Here is a 21,277-nt window from a genome sequence, read left to right on the forward strand (position 1 = left end):
TCATTTGGCTTTATGTCTTTGTCCGGTTTCCTCATTCTTAAATGTTGGCTGTTCCCCACCACCTTCTCCTCCCACCTCATATCCTGCCCTCTCTGCTTCTCTGTTGCTGTCAGGAAACACTGACTAAAGCCATGGTGGGAAGAAAAGGGTTGTCTCCTCTTACAATTCCCAGTTAACAGTCAATCACTGAGGAATGTCGGGGCAGGAGCTGAAGCAGTACCGTGGAGGAACACTGCTTACTTGCTAGCTTCTGGCTACTGTTCACATATAACCTAGGACCACATGCTCAGAGGTGGTACCACCCACAGTGAGCTAAGTCACCTTCCATCAATCAAGAAAATACCCCACAGACATGCCACAGGCCAACCTGATGGAGACAGTTCCTCAGCTGAAGTTCCCTCCTCTCAGGTGACTTTGTGTCAACTTGACAAAAACTACCTAGATGATCTTACATCATTCACAGAGCCTATGATTAGTTATCACCCACAGTTCGATGGATTCTAGACCTATATAGTTCTATGCCAAAACTTTCCCTTCATTTCTGCCTACAATTCCTGTTGTTTGCTTGTGTGTGTGTGTGTGTGTGTGTGTGTGTGTGTGTGTGTCTCTTTTGGGGGGGCCCACCACACAGCTCCCAAATCACTCACAGAGGCTTATTCTTGGTTATGAATGACCGGTCTTAGCTTGACTTAGTTTCTAGCCAGCTTTTTTTTTTTTTTAACTTAAATTATCCCAACTACCTTTTGCCTCTGGGCTTTTCCTGTTCTCTTGCTTCTGTAAATCTTACTCTTACTCCATGGCTTGCCATGTAGCTACGTGGCTGGCCCCTGGAGTCCTCCTTCTTCTCTGGCTACTTCTTTTCTTTTTCTTCACCTCTCAGATTTTTCATTCTATATATTCTCCTTGCCTGCCAGCCCCACCTATCCTTTCTCCTGCCTTGCTATTGACCATTTAGCTCTTTATTAGACCATCAGGTGTTTTACACAGGCACAGTAACACAGCTTCACAGAGTTAAACAAATGCAACATAAACAAAAGTAACACGCCTTCTACAACAAATTCCTAACTACTTGCTGCTCTTATTTATGTGAAGTCCTATAGATATCTCACACTCAATATTTCTAAACTGACCTGACTGCCATTGTCTCAGGCTTGATCTTCTTTCTGGTGTGTGTGTGTGTGTGTGTGTGTGTGTGTGTGTGTGTGTGTGTGTTGCATATACATGAGAGTTCATATACATGAGCCCACAGGCCAGAAGAAGGAATTGTGTATCTTTCTCTACTGCTCCCTGACTTACTGCCTGGAAACAAGGTCTTTTACTGAATTAGAAGCTCCCCTTTTCATCTAGGCTGGCTGGCCAGCAAGCTCCTGCATCTACCAGTCTCTACCTCCTCCAACCCCAATGCTGGGGTTCTAGTCCATGCGGCCATACCCAGCTTTTTAATAAGTATCTCTCACTGTATCAGGCTTCCACATGGTCATGTACTGCTTTTTTTAATGGTGGTAATGGGGATTTGAACTCAGGTCTTCATGTTTGTAGAACAAGTGCTCTTACCCAACTCTCTATTCCACCTGGAAATAAATCACAACATGTTTTTATGCTGGCAACTTCAGAGCCCTCACCATTTACCCTCAGGATAAAATCTTGCTGGTTGCCCCTCGCCCAGCCTCGGCACAGGCCTGGCTCATCACCTGCTGTGTGATGAGCTTCCAGTCTTCCCTCGCCTTTCACTAGGTCACAGTCAAAGCCAGCGTATGTTAAACTAGTCACGCCACTTCTACTGTAAGGAAAATGAACTTGAGAGTAGGGAGATGGCTACGAGGGCCAGATTGCTTACTGTGTGAGCATGAGGGCCCGAGTTCAAATCCCCAACACCCACATAAAAAGCCAAGTACAGCGGTCCAAAAGCCTGAATGTGGTGAGGGGAAGATGCTGAAACATTTCTGAGGCTTGCTGCCCTCTAGCAGAGCTCTGGTATCAGTGAGAAGCCATGTCTCAAAGGAATCAGTCAGAAAGGAGTAGAAAGGGACAGCTGTCTCTGACCTCCATGTGCGTACAGGCACATGCACCAACACACACACACACACACACACACACACACACAAAACCAGTGAATTCTCACTGTTTAAAAAATAACAATTTCATTTTCTATAAGAACCCGGAAATATCACTACACCACCAGAGCCTCCTTGTCTGTGTCCTGCTCTGAAAACAATCCACGCCCCTCTCTTGTATTGTTTTTTATTATCTTCTGTATAGGGAGAGAAATGAAGGGAATGTGGGTTAACCACTTAGCCCAAGGTGATGCCATTTCTAAATGATAAAGCCATAAATCAAGCCCAGATCTGCCTAGGTTCAAAGTCCACATCCTTTAGCATGAGCACTGTCCTCCCTATACTCCAAGGTCACTGTCTAAGGAAGGGTACCTTACCTGCTGCCACCTTTTTGCCCTCCTTGAGCTGGTTGGCCACATGTTCAGGCAGCATGGCATACAGCAAGGTCTCTGTCTTCTTCTTTTCGATGGCCAAGTGCTTGGAGAGGACACGCAACTCCTCCTTTTTCTCCTCCAGCTGGCGGGACAGCTCCATCTCTGCCAGCCTTTGCTGGTTGAGGAGGATGAGATCCCTGGTGGTATCATGGGGGGCGATGTCAGAAAGATGCATCTTGCTCTCTTCGAGCTCTTGCAGGCTGCACAGCTTTGGAGAACACATGAAGATCATGCACTCCAGAGAGTCCATCCAGATCATCTGGCCTGCCCATCACAGAGAGGAGTGTGACAATGAAACCACATGTAATCACATGGAACAAGCGGCAAGCAGCACCCATACCGTATATCCTTCAGCCTCTGCACAACCTGCTCCCTCCTTCCCAGCCACGTGTCGTGAAACTCCTCTGTACTTCTGTCTCCACTCACTCCTCTGCCACTCTGTTCATAGCGGCTCTTCCTGTGACTGTGGTTCTGAGCTCGAGGTGCCAACGCCAGCTGCTCTGTCTTCTCTCTTCTCTGGACTTTCCCTACTTATTTCAAGTTTTTCTTTGCTCTGTGTCTACACTCTCCCTTTTCTCACTTCCATAAATGTTGCATTGTCTAAGACTTTGAGTTCAGGCTCTCTCTCTCTCTCTCTCTCTCTCTGTTTCTTTCTTTAAAAATTTTTATTTGTATGTAGGTATGTGTGCTTATGTTCCCAATTTGAGTGTGGATGTGTCAGATGACCTAGAACTAGAGCTACAGCTAGTTATAGACCATCTGATGTGGGAACTGGGAACTGAACTTGGGTCCTCTACAAGATCAAGTGCTCTTAATCACTGGGTCATCCCTTCAGCCCATTTATTTATTTATTTATCTATCTATCTATCTATCTATCTATCTATTCATTCATTCATCCATCCATCCGTTTTTTATGTCAGAATATTTATCACTCTGTAGCTTAGGCTGGTCCAGCACTCATAGCAATCCCCCTGTCTCAACCGTCCAAGCGATGATATTATATGTATGAGCCACCACACCTGTTTTCTCTTTTTACATTATCCAGCTGTGTCCTATGCCACAGTAACACACAAAAAACCCACTGTGTATCATAAGAAATCTTGCTTCTCAGACTCAAATTGTGTATTTCTTTAAAAATATATATGATTTTTAATGTATCATAAAAGCAGTGCCCATTCATTACAGTAAAGGAAAAACATAAGAGAATAGTGAATGTCATCTATATCGTATTGAAGATACATATTGACTTTTAATATTCTGTATTACCCAAAGAGGGATTATAAGCACAAGAGAACAGTGAAAATCATCTAAAATAATAATACTTCAGATGCATAATGACTCTTAATATTCTGTATTACCGAAAGAGGGACTATCTGGTATCTATTTGCAATCTGAATTTTTCACATAAAATATACTTTCCTGCAGTATTTCCTGCAATATATACAACACAACTTTTGCTGACTACACTGGTTGTGGTGTCTTATTTAAATTATAAGCCAGCATTGATTACATTATGTCTAGTGTATCTTTCCATAAACGATACTGCCATGAATGAGCTTGACATCTCTTTATGTATACCTGTGGCTGTTTTGTTAAAGGATACACTCCTGCAGACGGTATTGCGGTATTGCTTAGTCAAAAATACGCTATTTCTGAAAGCTCTTGATGCTCATTTCCCAGTCGCCCTCCGTGATGATGTGGCAACTATGGATAGTTGTTTCCTCTGCTTCCCGTTAGATGTTTGTTTGCAGATGTCTGCATCTCACTTTCCACTATCTCTACAAATGACCTCCATCATGGATTCTTTTGCCACTTAAGTATTAGGCACCAAGTACTGACCTGGTACCCTGCTTTAGGCATCAGAATTCATGGTGACTTGAACTGACAAAATGCTTGCCCTCAGGGATTTTAGTTATGCCATTTCTCAGATCCTCATACCTTCCTTACCAGTTCCCCAGCAAGAATGATAATTATCCTAAATATTCTCTTGTAACATCTAGTAACCATGTCCTGCCTTATTATGTTGTGAGTTTGTCCTGACTGTCTCCGCTGGACTCCTGCCTAAACTAATCTGACACCTAATCCTCCCACCTGCACCCTAGCACTGGCCATCCACCTGCCTGCCAGACTCCATTTCTCTAAACCATGATCCATTCTTTGACATGTTTATAGACTGGCATTCAAACCTCAAATAGTATCCACAAGAGACCTTTTAAAGTGTTTCCAACTTCATGGCAGAGTTCGGGTCTTCATCTGGCCAGCTATGTCTCTTATCACTACACTTTATGATTAACTCAAGCTTTCAGAACATCCTTTCCTGTGGCTTTTTCCTCAGATCAATTTGTATGTGTGTGTGTGTGTGTGTGTGTGTGTGTGTGTGTGTGTGTGAGAGAGAGAGAGAGAGAGAGAGAGAGAGAGAGAGAGAGAGAGAGAGAGAGAGAGAGAGGCTAACAGGCAGCTCAAGGTGCCCCTCACACAGGTACAAAAATGTACTCACACTGGATTGAAGACCTAAGCATAAGAGTAAAAGTATAAAACTCTTAGAGGAAAACAGGAAAATGGATTTGGTTGTGTCAGTGATTTTGTGACTGTGACTCCTAAACACAGCCAGAAAGAGAAATCTAGATGAATTGAACTATACTAAAGTTGTAGCACAAATCTTAGAAGGTCTTATTGATTTTAAAATAAAACAAAAACAAAAACAAAACAAAACAAACAAACAAACAAAAACAAACCTGGGGTGAATGCTGAATGATCAGAGAAGCAGAACAAGCCACGGCTTCCTCACCTCACCACTTCCTCAGCTAATTCTGTTTCCTCAGACTGGAAGCCTCTGTGTCCTCATCTGAATGGGTCTCAGCTGAACTGTGCTGCTCAAAGCCTAAAAGCTTAACCAGGCTATAGTTCCTTGTCCTCACGTCTTAAATACCTTTCTGCCTCCTGCCATTACTACCTGGGATTAAAGGCGTGAGTCACCATGCTTGGCTCTTTCCAGTGTGACCTTGAACTCACAGAGATCCAGGCAGATCTCTGCCTCTGAAATGCTAGGATTAAAGGTGTGTGATACCACTGTCTAATGTTTAATATTATGGCTGTTCTGTTCTCTGACCCCAGATAAGTTTATTAGAGTGCACAATATTTTGGGGAACATAATACCACCACGTAAAGCCTAAAACTTCTGTGCATCAAAGAACACAAACAATAAATCAGGGGCAACCCATAGGATGAGAGAACATGTTTGCAAATCATCTGTCTAATAAGGAGTTAATAACTAGAATATGTAAAGAACCACCTCTCTCTCACACACAGGAAAATATGGACAAAGGACTTGAAAAAACACTTTACCAAATACACAAAGAAATGGACCAGAAGTGATGGTATTGGCATACTCCTGTAACCCAGAACTTGAAAAGAAGAGGCAGGAGGATTATCATGGTTTTAGAGATCTCATCTCAAAAAGAAAGAGAGAAAGAAAGGAAGGAAGGAATTTAGGGAAATACTTGAAGTCACCAACCATTAGAGAAATACAAATAAATCACAACCACAAGAGACTATGCAGTTATTAGGATGGCTGTTATTTTTAAACATATAGAATGTAATTAGTTTTTGTGAGCATGTGGAAAAATTGAAACTCTTGTGCCTTATTAGTCGGAAGGTAAAATACTGTAGCAACTTAAAAAAAGTTAAAGTTTCTAAACTTTAAGGTAAAAAACTCACATCAATTTTAGACTTAGCCTTTGCTCTACTGCAGCCTGTCTGTAAGAGCCCCTCCTCCCACATCTCCTCTATTCCTGAGGCCTCCATCTCTTGGTACCAATCCTGTCCCCTTACTTCTTCCCACAGCCTGTTTCAGCCTTTCCTCTTAGCCCATTTATCACCCACCACCTGCAGAAACACTATCTACCAGGGACCCCATAGCCATCACACCTGCCTAGGATTCAGAAAGGGCAAAAGCAACCAAAGAACGGAACGCCCTCACAGCAAAGACACGACCAGATATCGACACCAAGAAGCCCCTCAAAACATAACAACTGTAGATGCCTAGGTCCCTGAACAAAACCACAAACAACCAAGACACCATGCCTCCGTCAGAAGCCAGTAACCCTACTGCAATTGGATCTGAGAGATGCAACATAGCTGAAGCACAAGCCAAGGACTTCCAAACAGTGATTGTGAACATGTTCAGGGCCTTAAATAGGAAATAAATAAATCCCTCAGTGAAGTCTGTGAAAACACAAAGAGGGGAATGAGATCATGAAAACAATCAAGACATGAAAGTAGAATTTGACAAAGAGATAGAATCACTAAAGGAAACTCAATTGAAATAAAACTGGAATGAAAAACTTAAGACGTCAAACAAACCCTCAGAAGCAAGCCTCACCAACAGAGTGCAAGTCGTGAAAGAGAGTATCTTGGGTACTAAGGACAAGGTAGAATAATAGACGGCTTAGTCCAAGAGAGTATTAAATGTAAGAACATCCAGGCACAAATCATCCAGGAAAGCTGGCACATTATGAAAAGACCAAATCTATGAATAACAGAATAGCATGAGGAGAGGAAAGAGAATAAGCCCAGTCAAAGGCACAGGAAATATTTTAAACACAATCGTAGAAAAAAATTTCCCCAATCTAAAGGAAGAGGTGCCTATGGGTGTACAAGAAGCATACAGAACACCAAATAGACAGGACAAGGAAAAAACTCCCCAGAACACATTATAATTAAAGCACTAAAAACGTATAAAACAAATAAAGAATATTAAAAACTACAAGGGAAAAAGACTAAGTAACATATAAAGGTGGGCCCATTAAAATAAAACTTCTCAATGGAGACTCTGAAAGCCGCAAGGGACATTTCTACAAGCTCTGAGAGACCACCGATGGCAGCCCAGACTTCTATACCTAGCAAATCTATTGGTATCAGCAGACAGATAAAGAAAAACATTCTACAGTAAAGTCAAATTTATACAATTTCTATCTATAAACTCATAGCACTAGTGCCCACATCAAAAAAGGAAAGATCTCACATTACTAACTTAGTGACATGCATGAAAGCTCTAACACAACAAGAAACAGCACACAAACAGTAGATGAAAATATGTATGTATAAAAAACCATATTCAGGGGTGAAGCCAATGGAATCGAGACAAATGAGAAATACAAAGAACGAAATAAAGACTTGACTCTTGGAGAACACCAACAAGATTGACAAAACCTTAGCCAAATTAACCAGAAGACGGAGAAAGAAGGTGCTAATTAATAAAATTAGGTTCAAAAGGAGGAGATAATAATACACACTGGGGAATTCAGAGAATCATAATGACATACTTTATAAATCTGTACTCCACCTGGAATTAGATGATTTTTTTTTTTATACCTGTGACCTACCAAAGTCAAAACAAGATCAAACAAGCAATTTAAACAGCCTCATAAGCCCCAGTGAAAGAAAAGCAGCAATTACAAGTCTCCCAAGAACAACCAAAGCACAAGGCTAAATGGGTTCGGTGTAGAATTCTACCAGACCATCAAAGTAGAATTAATACCATTACACCTCAAATTATTCCACAAAATAGAAACTGAAGGAACATTTCTTAATTCTTTTTACAAGGCCACTAGTGCCTGAAGGCAAAGCCTCACAAAGAGCCAACATAAATTATGGTCCAATTTCCCTTAAGAATATAGATGCAAAAATTCTTAATAAAACACTTGCGAACCAAATCCATAAACATATCAAAAAGGTTCCACCATGATCAAGTTGGTTTCACTCCAGAAATGCAGGGATGGTTCAGCATGCACAAATCAATAAATACAACCCACCATATAACAGACTGAAAGGCAAAAACCCCATTATAATATGATTCAACACAGAAAAGACCTTTGACAAAATCCAGCATCCCTTCATGATAAAAGTCCTGGAGAGACTAGGAAGACGAGGAACATACCTCAACATAATAAAGGTAATTTATATCAAGTCCACAACCAACATCAACCTAAATGGAAAGAAACTCAAAGAATTTCCACCAAAATCAGGAACAAGTCGATGCTGTTCACTCTTACCATACATATTCAATATAGTACTTGAAGTCTTAGCCAAAGTAATAAAACTGAAGGAGATCAAAGGTACACAAACAGAAAAGGAAGTAATCAAAGTATCTTTATTTGCATATTATATTATTTTACATACAAAAAAACCTTAAAGATTCCACAAGGAAACTTCTACAGTTGATAAATACTTTTTAGAAAAGTAGAAGGATTCAAAATTAATACACACAAAATTCAGTAGCCTTCCCACGTACAAATGACAGACAGGCTGAGAAAAAAAAATCAAGGAAGTAATACTTTTCATAATAGCCTCAAAAATATATTGGGATAACTCTAACTAAGCAAGTGAAAGACTTGTATAATAAAAAAATTAAGACACTGGAGAAAGAAATTGAAGAAGATACCAGAAGCTAGAAAGAACTCCCATGCTAATGGGCTGGTAGGACTAAATATTGTTAAAATGGCCGTCATGCCAAAACTAATCTACAGATTCAATGCAATCTACATTAAAATTTCCACAATTCTTCACAGAAATTAAAAAATAGTTCTTAACTTCATTTAGAACTCCACCCCCCCCAAATCCAGGATAGTTAAAATAATCCTGAATAATAGGATAACTGCTGGAGGTACCACCATCCCAGAATTCAAGTTGTACTACAGATCTGTAGTAATAAAAACAGCTTGGTATTGGCATAAAAGTAGACATGTCAATCAATTGAATCAAATTGAAGGGCACTGTATATCTAAGGGCACCTGATTTTTTTTTAACAAAGAAGCAAAATAAGCAAATAAGTTAACACTGGAAGAAAGTACAGTATCTTCAACAAATGGTGCTGGTCAAACTGGATGATGTTTGCAGAAGATTGAAAGCAGATACATGTCTATTATCTCATATAAAACTGAAATCCATGGATCAAGGACCTTAACATAAAACCAGATAACCTGAATCTGATAGATGAGAAAGTGGGGAATAGATTTGAAGTCATTGGAACAAGAAAGATTTTCTGAATCTTTATCATGGGCACTAAGACCAACAATTAAATGGGACCCCATGAAGCTGAAAAGCTTTTGTACATCAAAGCACAGTATAATTTGGGCAAAGCAGTAACCTATGCAATGGGAAAAGGTCATTACTAGCTATACATCTGATAGAGAGTTCATATCTAAAGTATAAAACTGAACATCAAGAAAACAAATAACCCACTTTAAAAATGGGGTACAGAACTAAACAGAGAATTCTCAAAGGATGAAACACAAATGACTGAGAAACACTTACAGAAATGTTCAACCTTCTTAGCAATCAGGGAGATACACACTAGCACAATTTTGAGTTTTCAACTTACCCCAGTCAGAATGGTCAATATCAATAAAAATGTCAGTACATGCTGGTAAAGATGTGGTGAAAGCAGAACACTTACTCATTGCTAGTGGAAGTGAAAACTAGTACATGTAACTATGGAAACCAGCATGTCGGTTCCTCAGGAAACTAAGAATTTATCTACCTCAAGATCCAGCTATAGCACTCTTGGGCATATAACTTAGTAATTCTACAGCCTACTACAGAGATACTTGCTTATCCATGTTCATTGCTGTTCTATTCTTAATACCCAGAAATTGCAACAGACTATATGTCTATCAACTGATGAATGAATAATGAAAATGTAGTACATTTATACAACACACTATTATTTAATTGTTAAGAAAAATGAAACCATTAAGTTTTCAGATAAATGGATGGAGCTAGAAAATGGGATACTATGATAGGAGGATTGGAATGGGGACAGGAGAGAAAAGTAAAGGAAGAAATATGGGGAGGGACAAGTAACACTAAAGGACATTTGAAAAAATATATGAAAACCTCCAACTGTAGAATCTTCCTGAAATATATACATATATAAAAGGAATCTAAATAGAATCACCAAATATTAGCTGAGATAATATCCCAACTAGACTTTTAATGACACCCAGGAAAACCTCCAATGTCAGGATTGGATCTTGTTGAGGTGTATTGCTAGGGCTATAGGCTACCTTCCACATCTGAGGCTAAGGCCCTATGGCTAAAGAAAACACTTACATATGTCATCAAAAATGGAGATATCAAGCTGATGTCTAACTAGAAGTTTTACCCCTAGTGACTAGCATTCATGGTACTGGAGGATACTCCACATGATGCAGAAGGACTAAGTCAAATCATCAATATCTTCCAGATACAAACTTTGCAACCCTCAACCGTGACCTGCCTCCAAGATATATATTTTTGTGTAATAATGGCACAAATGTTATGGGAGTAACCAACTACTGTGTGATTAGACTTAAGGCCCACTCCATTAGAAGGAACCCCATCTGACACTGATAAATTGGCCAAGAACCTGAGAATAGATAGCTCATGGGCAAAGGGTGAAGCCTGATATTATTATTTTGCTAAATATTTTTTGCTAAAAAAAAAAAGACCAAAAAATTATGTCAAATGATATACCACTATACTCATAGATCAGTACCTCACTCAACCCACATCATGAGAAGCTTCTTTGTGTAGCAGGTGGGAAACTAGTGCAGAAACAGACAATGTGCAGAGAATAAGAGATTTTAGATCATTCATTTCTAAATTGGATGTCTTCATTAAATCCCTCCCCTCAATGCTCAGGAGAAATAAAGAAGATGAGGCAGGAATATTTTAAGATCAGAAGGGATATACGACAAAAAGGAAACAGAGTCTTCCAGACACCACAGGACTGATGCATATATGAACTTAGAGACTGGAAGCATGCCAGATGGGAACCCAGTGTTGAGAGGGGGAAGTGGACATGATCTCCCACCCCTAACCAAGAAGTTATTTACAGTTGATACATGATGGTAAAGGAATAATTAGTTCTCTCCAATGAAGTCTTACTGGTTTTATTGACCACACTTTAGGGTAGGATCCATCCAGGAATAACTGGCCAACACAAAGCAAACTCAGTGGTATTTCTATAGACTTTTTATGTGTGTGTGTGTGTGTGTGTGTGTGTCTCATTTTGCTTTGTTTGGGCATTTTTTTTTTGTCTTATTGTTTTTTGCTTGCTTATTTTGATTTCTGGTGTGTGTGTGTTTTGTGTGTGTTTCTTGTCTTTTTCCTTTTTTGTTTCTACATTTCAAAGAGCGAGAGCATGAAGTTGTGTGGGTAGGAGGAGGGGGGGATCTGAGAGCAATTGGGGGGAAAAGAAAAAGATGGTCAAAATACATTGTATGGAAAATATTTCAATAAAAAAATCAATTTACTATATGACCTATCAAGCCCACTTCTACATATGCATATGCTCAAAAGAACTAAAATTTAGGACTCAAGGAGATAGATATTTGGGTCCTATGGTCATAGATAATCACAATAGCCAAAGGAATTAAGCCGAGTCTTTCAATGGATGAGTGGCTAGACACAACAGAGCAATGGAATATTGTCCAACCGAACAGAGAAGGAAATGAGCCAGCCCCCGAGGAGCAAGTCCCATAAGACTCGTCTTCCCTTACTCAGCACCCAGAACAGCCACAACCACAGAGACGAAGGTAGAAAGCTGGCAGAAGCCAGAGGGCAGGAAAGGGGAACAGGGAGCTGTTTAGTAGGCAGAGGGTTTGAGTTCTGAGGTGTTTAAAGTGTTCTGAGGATGGATAGGGTGACGTGTGTACCAACTGTGAGCATTCTTAATATGAACCTCCTGTAGTGCAGATTAAAATATAGAAAAACTTCTATTATAATTGAAGCAAAACCAAAATGTATTCTCTACAGGTAGGTTGGATGAGTTTGTTGCTTTAGAAAGGATAGACATTAAGTTAATATATTATCTCTCATGTAACAGAGCAGAATTTTATAACTATAGAATTTATTATTACAACTGCATATTTTAGTATACTATAACCATATTATATAGTGTGGGAATATATAATATATGCATTTCCATATAGCATGTTTAAGTACACACACACACACACACACACACACACACACACATACACACACATATATATACTTATCATATAGTCCTTTTATGTTTAAACTAGAAATAATTGAAAATATAAAGTGTTATTTAACTGATCAGACCAAGTAGAAATATCAGAAAATGAAAAGCAAACAAAACAGAAAATCCTTGTTCTCAGTGTAGTCCCTTCCCTGGCTTGGGGGAAGTTGAAAATCTATCTGCCCATTCTTGCTGCTCTAACAGGCAGAAGGGAACTGTATGACCTCTTACCCCGGAGTTTGAGTGTTGGCTGGCTCTTCCATGCTCTGGGCATCATTTCTCTTCGTGTCTTCAAGACAAATTGACTGTTAATGAACTTGCAGATGCTGGAGATGCTGAAGGTAACTTGAGGGTGGATGAGGGAGAAATAATCATCTATCCCAAACTTCTGGGTTAGGATTCCAGGGATGTACTTCTGAATATTCACTCCAGCTTGCTTGACCCTTAGCTATCCCCAGAGGACACATGTTAGTTTAGGAATCAGAAAGCCACTTCCACCATTGGCTTCCCCTTAGATGTGACATTTGGGCTTTGCTTTGTGACTCACTGGGGAAGAGGATCAGTAATGGAATAAGCATAATGAAACTATCATTTTCTTAACTAGTCAAATATGTAGCTGATGTTGGAAGAGGAATGGAATAGCATAGGGCTGCTCAGAATCATAGTCTGACTGCCCAGACGCATTAAGGCTCTCAACAAAGCCAATAGTTCTTTATTTTGCACTATCTCTCCCCAACCCCTGCACAGCTCCTGGCTCCTTCATAAACTAGCAAAATTCTGGACTTGTCACCAGTGCATCCTGGGACCAGGACAATGTTTCTCTGCCCTCTCCAGAGAATGCACAAAAGGAGCATGAAATAGGGACCTTGGCAATCACATGCCTAATACCAGCACAGTGTCTGGGAGCCTTTACTAACCATAACAACGCAGGTGAGCTACAGAAATCAACTTTATGCATCATTCAATTTCTGTCAGTCTGTAACAGAAGCTGAAAGGGAAGGGAGTATTCAGAGCAGATTGGATTGAAAATTATGGCGTGAGTAATAATAATGTTGGGGCATTGGGAGAATGTTGGCATTCATTGGCTTATAATTCTGTTTCCCACCTATGGTGTTTTGGTTTTGGTTTTGTTTTTTTTAACTGTCATGACACCATCACTTCTCTATGGAAAGATACTATCCTCAGGTGCATACATGTCACAGAATTCATGCTGAGCAGTCAGCCAGCAGGCCATGTGCATATGAATTTCCACTAGAGGAAATCCTAGTGGATGACTAGTTTAACACATATGGTTGTCTAAATTCATCTTGCCTACATGCCCTTTCAATGAATAAAAAAAAAAAACATCAACTCAGTTTACATTGTCTGTATCATCTATATCTACATCTTGTTTTGTTTGAGGTGTTATCTCTTACTATGCAGGGTAGGCTGACCTTGAACTTAACCCTTGCCTCAGCCTCCTGGGTGCTGTAGTTATAGACGTGTGCCATCATACCCAAGCTTCAGCTGAAAGATATGTTATCCTGGGAAATCGATAGCCATCAAATTTAAGTGGCTGTGCTCACAGCCCCAGCAGAACACAGCAGGAAGTGAAGCAGGATGGGACTGAGAATCAGCTGTGCTCACAGCAGGTGGCAGGGCACTTTTAGGACCACGGCTATAGGGTGCATTTTGATGCCTCTTTCTGGAGTGAATTTTAAAGTCTTCCTTTCTTTCTGATCATAAACTTTTCTGTTTATTCACTGGTTCAACTTCCTTGCTATATTTACCTGAATAAGAACATGCATTTCAGAAGAGTCTACAATATCAAATGAAGTCAGTAAAGCCTCCAGCACAAAGCCTAGTCTCTTAAGCCCTGTGAACTCGGGGATCTAAAGTCCTTACAGGCCATGACAGTGAGTTGAGCTCCCCATCCCTGGCTCAGGCCCCAAGCCCAAGCTTCTGAGAGGAAGGGACTCTTACTGCTTCATCAAAAACAAGGTGGAAAGGAAAAGCATTGCAGAACACCTCCTCTTGAATCCACAGTCTCTCAGGATAGACAGGCTGGAAGGTATCCCTGAGGGGCCCTGGACACAGAGAGAGAACGCTCTAGTGAGAGAGGCCTTGGTGGAGCCAGTTGGACAGGGTTAGAATCTTAAGTGTGTCATGAGCGAAGTGTGATATTCCCACTCCTCAGCACAGGCCCCCTCAGCATCTCCAGATGGCCACAGCAATTATCTTCCAAATTAAAACAAACAGAAAATTTGCGACCAGGTTGAGAAGCCCTCCTGCCCCCTGCCAAGTTTCTGCCCGCTGCTGAAGAGTTAGTTTCGGGGCCAATTGAGTATGTCTCACCATGAAAACAGAGCTGGCATTGAAATGGTGACAAGCAGACAATGAGCCAGGAGAGGAGTGAGTGTGTGCCCGGGCCGGCAGCAGGGACGTTTGCCATGGAGCTTTGTAGACTGACAGTTTAGGGTGGCACATGAAAATTTAACCAATAGTCTTATTTGGCAGGGGGTGCAGATTCTCAATGGAGCCTTTTTGATATGAAAATCTCCTAGACAAAGGATGTCAACTGTGTTTGCTGCAGCTTGAAGGACTCAGAATGCAGCTCTTTGAGCCCTGCAGACCCTCTCCCAGATGTCTGTCATTTGACCCACCAGGCCATGACAAGGAACATCTAGCTCCCTTCTTCCACTGGGTCTGGAGCTCTGATTCTGACTGAGTGTCAGGTGCCTGGTGTCAGTCTAGCTCAGTGCCCCAAGACCCAATGTATTGAGCTTATCATCTTTACTTTGTGAATGGAAAGCTGGACAGCATGGTGCCATGTTGCAGCTCCTCAGAGAGAGACAGAAATGTGCTTTCTTGATTCTTGCCCTCTGTCCTTCGTTCTGCTGGCTGGCTGTGGTTAGCCACAGATTTCCAGTCCAGAAACACACCCCAGTTAAGAAGGCCTGGGTCCAGAAGAGATGCAGATTTTACTGTGCCCAGGACATCTGTGCCCAGCCTCCTCTTCACAGGCACTCCTGGGATGAGCCCAAGCCAGTGGCTTTCCTGATCACAAAGATGATGGTGTCTCCATGGTACCCAGTACAAACAAAGGAGCTGCTGTATGGCAAGTTAGAAGCTGATTTTAAAAGTCAAAAACCACAGTTGCTAAATCGAAGCTCCAAAGCAATCAAGGCCTTGAAATTATAGGGGGCGTTGCCCTATTTGTGTATGGGGCTCTTGCCCTGCAAACCAGATGGTTGTTCTTATCTAAGAACTGGATCCAGGAGAACAGCACACTCACCTTTTCCAAACATGACTGGTGCCTTCGCATCCCTGTGAGATTTCTCCCCAGGGCCAACAGAGATGCTCAAATACTTCTCCTTCATCGTACAGAGCGTTGTCTTGAGAGCCTGCAGAGGGCGGGGAGGGAAGGAAGCCTAGGCACCTGGTCACAGGACTGGGGATGAAGAAGCCCTGCCTGCTGCTGCTGGGCCCATCTTTGTGCACTGAAGAGTGTTGGTGGCCGGAGGGACAGTGTGAGGGCTTGGAAGGTCAGTTCTATCAGCAACCTAGAGCTCCAAGGTGTGCTTGCTAGTTAACCCTCCAGCCCTTTCTCTATCAAAGGAAGCAAGGTATTTTTATAAGATCTCCAGGGAATGCTTAGAGGCTCGTGATTCCCTAAGCGTAGCTCTGAGACTATGTCCCAGGGTTAAGTACAAAATGTGGCTAAAGCAGGTTGGAAGAGTGCTCTGCTCACCAGAATCTCCCTTTGCAGTAGCAAAAGATTTGTAGCCACTAAAGATACTGAAGATACACAGCAATTGGGGTAGTTAACCACGCCAAGAAAGATTTCCCAGGGATGATGGTCACACACAGAATGGGCAGCCTCTAGAGACAGGAGATGACTCTCCCTAGGGCAATAAGTGCATGGCTCTTGGTGGCCCATGAGCTGATCACACAGCACACACAGCCCTGCCCTAGATTGATGAGTAGTCACTCTTAACTTGGGTCAAAGTGGGTATGCAGAGGGTTTATGGACTCCTTACTGGTTCAGGCTGTTGAAGCATTTAAAAGTGACCAGGCCCAATAAAGATAATCTCAGCGCCCATCCGGTTCCCGCCGTAATATCTACCAGGCAAATAGCATGTCAGCACTCCTCTCATGGAGCGCTCCCCCGCACCCCCACTGCAGGAGCTCTTTCTCATGTTTCCCTGATAAACCTGTGTTCATTCTGCCAACCCCTCATCCCAGTTCCCTTCTTCTTCTTGGATGTGAGACAAAGAACTCAGAAGCTACTGAGAAGCTCATTTGGTGACTGTCATTTATCCGAGACCCTCGAACCCGAGGCAAACTCACCAGGAGTCGAGAAAGTCTCCATCACTTTCAATGAACCCACAGCACTCTTTCTGGGGTTGAATCCTCTCCCGTGAGTGGGCCCTGAAAGCTTTGCATGCTGTAAAATGTAACCCCGGGCTGTAAATGTAACCCCAGGCTCCAGGAGTCTGTGTGTCTGAACAGGCCACATGGATTCAGAAAGACTTTGACCTAACACACATGACATAGAAACTGGCAATGATCACCTTATGTGCTGTGGCTAACGTGGTCAGAGATGGGCTCTTGACTGCACACTGGACCTGTAACTGGTTCCACCTGCTAAATGGGCACTGAGGACCTGATAGGTCCACTCATCGCAAGAGGACTGTGAAAGAAGATACCAAATTCCAACTTCAAATCCTTTATCGTGGTTTGTTGTTGAGGGTTTTTGTTTGTTGGTTTTTGTTTTTTTATTTTTTTGAGACAGGTTTTCCTCCATGTAGTTTTGGTGCCTGTCCTGGATCTTACTCTGTAGATCAGGCTGGCCTTGAACTCACAGAAATTCACCTGGCTCTGCCTCCTGAGAGCTATAGGATTAAAGATGTGCATCACTGCCACTCAGCTTGTTGTTGAGGTTTTAAGAGCGGGTTATTGTTCTTCATCCCAGACTGGCCTCAAACTCACAGCAATTCTCCTACCTCAGCATCCCAAGTGCATTATAGGTATGAACTATACCTATACCCAGCTTCGACATTTCTATTTGTGAACACTTTACAGACTAAGGTACGTACTAGAAAGTCTGCATTAAGTTAACCTTGACTTTGTGATTCTCAGCTAGAAGTGATTTTTTACCCCCAACTCTAGTCAGAGGACCTGGGCAATGCTTGGAAACAATTAGATTGCCACAACTAAGAGGCAGCATTTTAGTCACATTGGATAGACAGAGGTGGCAAAGAATCCTACAAAGTGCAGCCCATTACAACCCAGAATAATCTGACCCACAGTGTCCAGAATTCCACTGTTCAAGCCCCACTTATTTGTGTTGTTTGCGTAGACTGTTCCAGGACAAGTAGCTGTCCTGGGGAAGCTGTGCTCTCTGAAGACAAACCCAGTACCTCTTGGTCTGTGTGGATGTCCTCATTATCTTGCGGCCTGTTGGCCTTTGCCCTTCTCGTCTGTCTGCGAGCCTTCTGCACAACCAGAAACACGACATGCTCCTTCTTCCCTGTCCTCTCCACCTCTTCGCTCATGTCAAGGATACTCATGGCCACATCAGTGTCAAAGAAGTCCTTGGCCACAGCTTCAATGATGCCTGCAGCAGAACGACACCTGTGGGTGAGGAATGGCAGGAGGCAGCATACCGCCAAGCATCACTGACATAGCCACGCATACAACTTTGTGAGTTTTCTTCGGTTCACTACGCCCAGGTTGCGCCTCAAGGCAGACATCCTATGATGGCTCAAGGGGAAGATTATGCAGGGATTTAAGTTCTGGGAGTCTGAATATTAAATATGTCCCTGTTCTTATGATTTCTACTTCAATGTCTGTTCATGCTTTTTTTCCAGGAAGACAAATAACTCATTAGACAGACTCTGTAAATGGAAGCAAAATTCCACTGGAAATGCATTAAAGTTCGTATGTTCAAAACTATTGTTCGGGGAATCCACCTAGGGGTAAAATGTAGAAAATGAAGAAAGCAAACGTGAAGTTGCTCACTGCAGTATCTACATTAGCAAAGGATCACAACTACCACAAATGCAGCCATGGGGCAGTTAAGGGGAGTGTTAAGGTGGCATGAAATAGCCACCTGCCTATACAGGGCTTGAGGGCAGGAGATGGGCCTCTATGGTGGAGAATGTGTACTTAGAATGCAGGAGGCATTGGGTTCAAAGCAAAACACCATCAACAAAAAGACTAAATACCAAGACTGTTCTACAATGCTGAATTCTTTTAAAGTCAATAGATACAAACATCCCCACAGAATTATCACAGCTCTGCAAACAACTGTGTAGAGTGTCAAAGATCATGTCTTCTTCTGATGTTCTGGAAATTACTCTAAAAATCTCCAGATCCTTACGATCACAACAAAGAAGCCTGTCACTACAGGAGGTGGAGTACTCTCTTCACAGCGGGTATATGGCCACCCTAGAGTGCTCTGGGATGGGCTGATCCATGTCCTACCTGGTACAATGTGGCAGAGGCCACTTCTGTCCGAGTAGTAATGGAGAAGCATTGCCCCATCAGCTCCTCCCTCAACTCGAAAGGACGGTGCATTCATTTCCTGACGAACAGAAACAGCACATTTCTCCAAGAGGGAAAATACGTTGTTTATATTATTGTTTTTATAGGCTCATAATATATTTTTATTTTTCTAGGTTAACATGCAAAATAATGAGTTTAACCATGGCATCTTTATATATATTGTTTTATTCTTATTCAGTCCCTTCCTAGATTGGCCCTGCACCCCTCCAGCTGGCTCCCTTTCTTCCTCATATATACCCTTTGGTTTAATTATCACATTTATTTCATCACCTCTATCTCCCACCTCCCTTAAGATCTCTTGTTCCTGTCATGATCCCCTTTCTATTCTGTGATGCTAACATGCATACACATTAACATATATATGTACATGCATATATAATTAAAAGTATTTGTTACTTATTTTTATTTTACTTATATGAGTGTTTTGCCTGTGTGTGTGTGTGTGTGTGTGTATGTGTGTGTGTGTGTGTGTGTGTGTGTGTGTGTGTGTGCCACATGTGTGCCTGGTGCCTGTAGAGGCCAGAGAGGGTATTGGAACTGGAAATGAAGTTACAGATGGTTTTGAGCTGCCATGTAAGTGCAGGGAAGTGAGCCCAGGTTCTCTGAAAGAGCAGTAAGCTTCCTTAATCACTGTGACATCATTCCAGTAAATTTTATTTTTGAGATAGGGTCACAATGTGTAACCAAGGTTGGTCTAGAATTCACTATATAGACCAGGCTGACCTCAAACTCACAGAAATCCATCCACCTGTGCCTCTTGAATGCTAAATTAAAGGAGCACACTGCTACACATGGTCTGAATATGCGTAATTTTAAATCCAGGTCTGCATATGGGAGAAAACACATAGAATTTGTCTTTCTGAGTCTGGCTTATTTCACTTAACATAATCATTTGCCGTTGTATTCATTTTCCTGAAAATGATATGACTTTATTTTTCTATATAGCTGCAAAAATACTCAATTGTGTGTATGTACCATATTTTCTTTGTCTATTAATTGGATTTTAGACTGGTCCCATGTCTTGGCTATTTGCACAGTGCAGCAATAAACATGGATATGTAAATATTTCTCTAGATGACTTAGAGCCCTTGGGTTTATGCCGAAGAATGGTATAGCTGTGTCATAAACTACGATTTTTAAAGTGGTGTAAAGCAATAGTATGTACCCATTAGCCCACACAGAACTACAATAGTATTTATCTATTACCACACACAGAACTACAATAGTGTATATATATATGTATGTATTACCACACATAGAGCTGCGTCATCTCTCCAGTCACATAACACAACTATTTCAGCTCCTGTTGAGGAAGTTTGCCCTGTGTCTTACTCCCTGAACTATTCCATTTAGTGACTGGGCCTCACCCAGAGAAGTTAAAATGAGATTAATGAGAGAATCGTTGCTGAACCTCCATGAACCTTAGCACTACACCATGCTGCTTCCATAAACCCCAGGGGTTATCTGTCACCATACTTGGCCTGTGACCAAGCCACGTGAACACTTTCACTCGGGAAGATTAGCGGCTCAGAGACCCCACAACTGGAAATATTCAACTCATGTTTGTTCTGAAGGCTGGTTCCACTTGAAAACTAGAACCCTCAAGAACATACAAAAAGAAACATTATTTGTCCAGAAGTAACTGTAGACACTTCCACACAGCCCTCTTATGATAGGTGAGGAAAAGGTCACTGGGAGGTTCTCTAAAGGAGTGAACAGGAGGGCAGGGGGTCCTCAGCTTGTTCAGCACCCAACACAGTAGGCTTTTCTCTAAACTAAGGAAGAAGTGGAGGAGACTACCATCCTTCATGGTGCAGGGCTGCTAATGAAAATGGGTTTCTTCTTGAATTTTAAATGCTTATTTTGTATTTCTAAAAGTATATTAGTGTATGTAGATTATCAGTTTCCTTCCATATTGAAATATTCCATGTTTCAGGAAAGCTTTTTAAGCCAGCAGGTAAACAACTCAAAATAGCTTTAGGAAGTTCCTGAAACTGACCAGACTCATTAGCTCCTTCCTCCCAGAGTAAGCAATAAAGATGGCTGAGGGTCACTCTCACACAAGTCATGCTAGAAAGAAGACTCTGAGACCACACCAACTGCCCAGAAAAGATTTAGACTAAGCCACTTGGTGGGGACATGATTCAACTTTTGAGATTTCTGCAGTCTGTGTAGTGTTTTCCAGATTCTCAGCTTTTGTGAGCTGTCACCCA

At 41.7% G+C, this 21,277-nt stretch overlaps 1 protein-coding gene across 1 annotated transcript in view; it reads right to left on the reverse strand.

Moving 5' to 3' along the window:
- The window catches only part of LOC118591398 (guanylate cyclase soluble subunit beta-2), a 37,880-nt gene that overhangs the window by 13,573 nt on the left and 3,030 nt on the right, over positions 1 to 21,277 (reverse strand). Inside the window, exons 2-7 of the mRNA XM_036199671.1 lie at positions 18,984 to 19,083; positions 17,918 to 18,114; positions 15,790 to 15,898; positions 14,478 to 14,581; positions 12,747 to 12,963; positions 2,432 to 2,752 (exon numbers count right to left, since the gene is read on the reverse strand). Coding sequence (XP_036055564.1) covers positions 2,432 to 2,752; positions 12,747 to 12,963; positions 14,478 to 14,581; positions 15,790 to 15,898; positions 17,918 to 18,114; positions 18,984 to 19,083 — 1,048 coding nt within the window. The remainder of the gene's footprint in view (positions 1 to 2,431; positions 2,753 to 12,746; positions 12,964 to 14,477; positions 14,582 to 15,789; positions 15,899 to 17,917; positions 18,115 to 18,983; positions 19,084 to 21,277) is intronic.

Source organism: Onychomys torridus, chromosome 9 (assembly GCF_903995425.1).
Source record: "Onychomys torridus chromosome 9, mOncTor1.1, whole genome shotgun sequence".
NCBI lineage: Eukaryota > Metazoa > Chordata > Mammalia > Rodentia > Cricetidae > Onychomys > Onychomys torridus.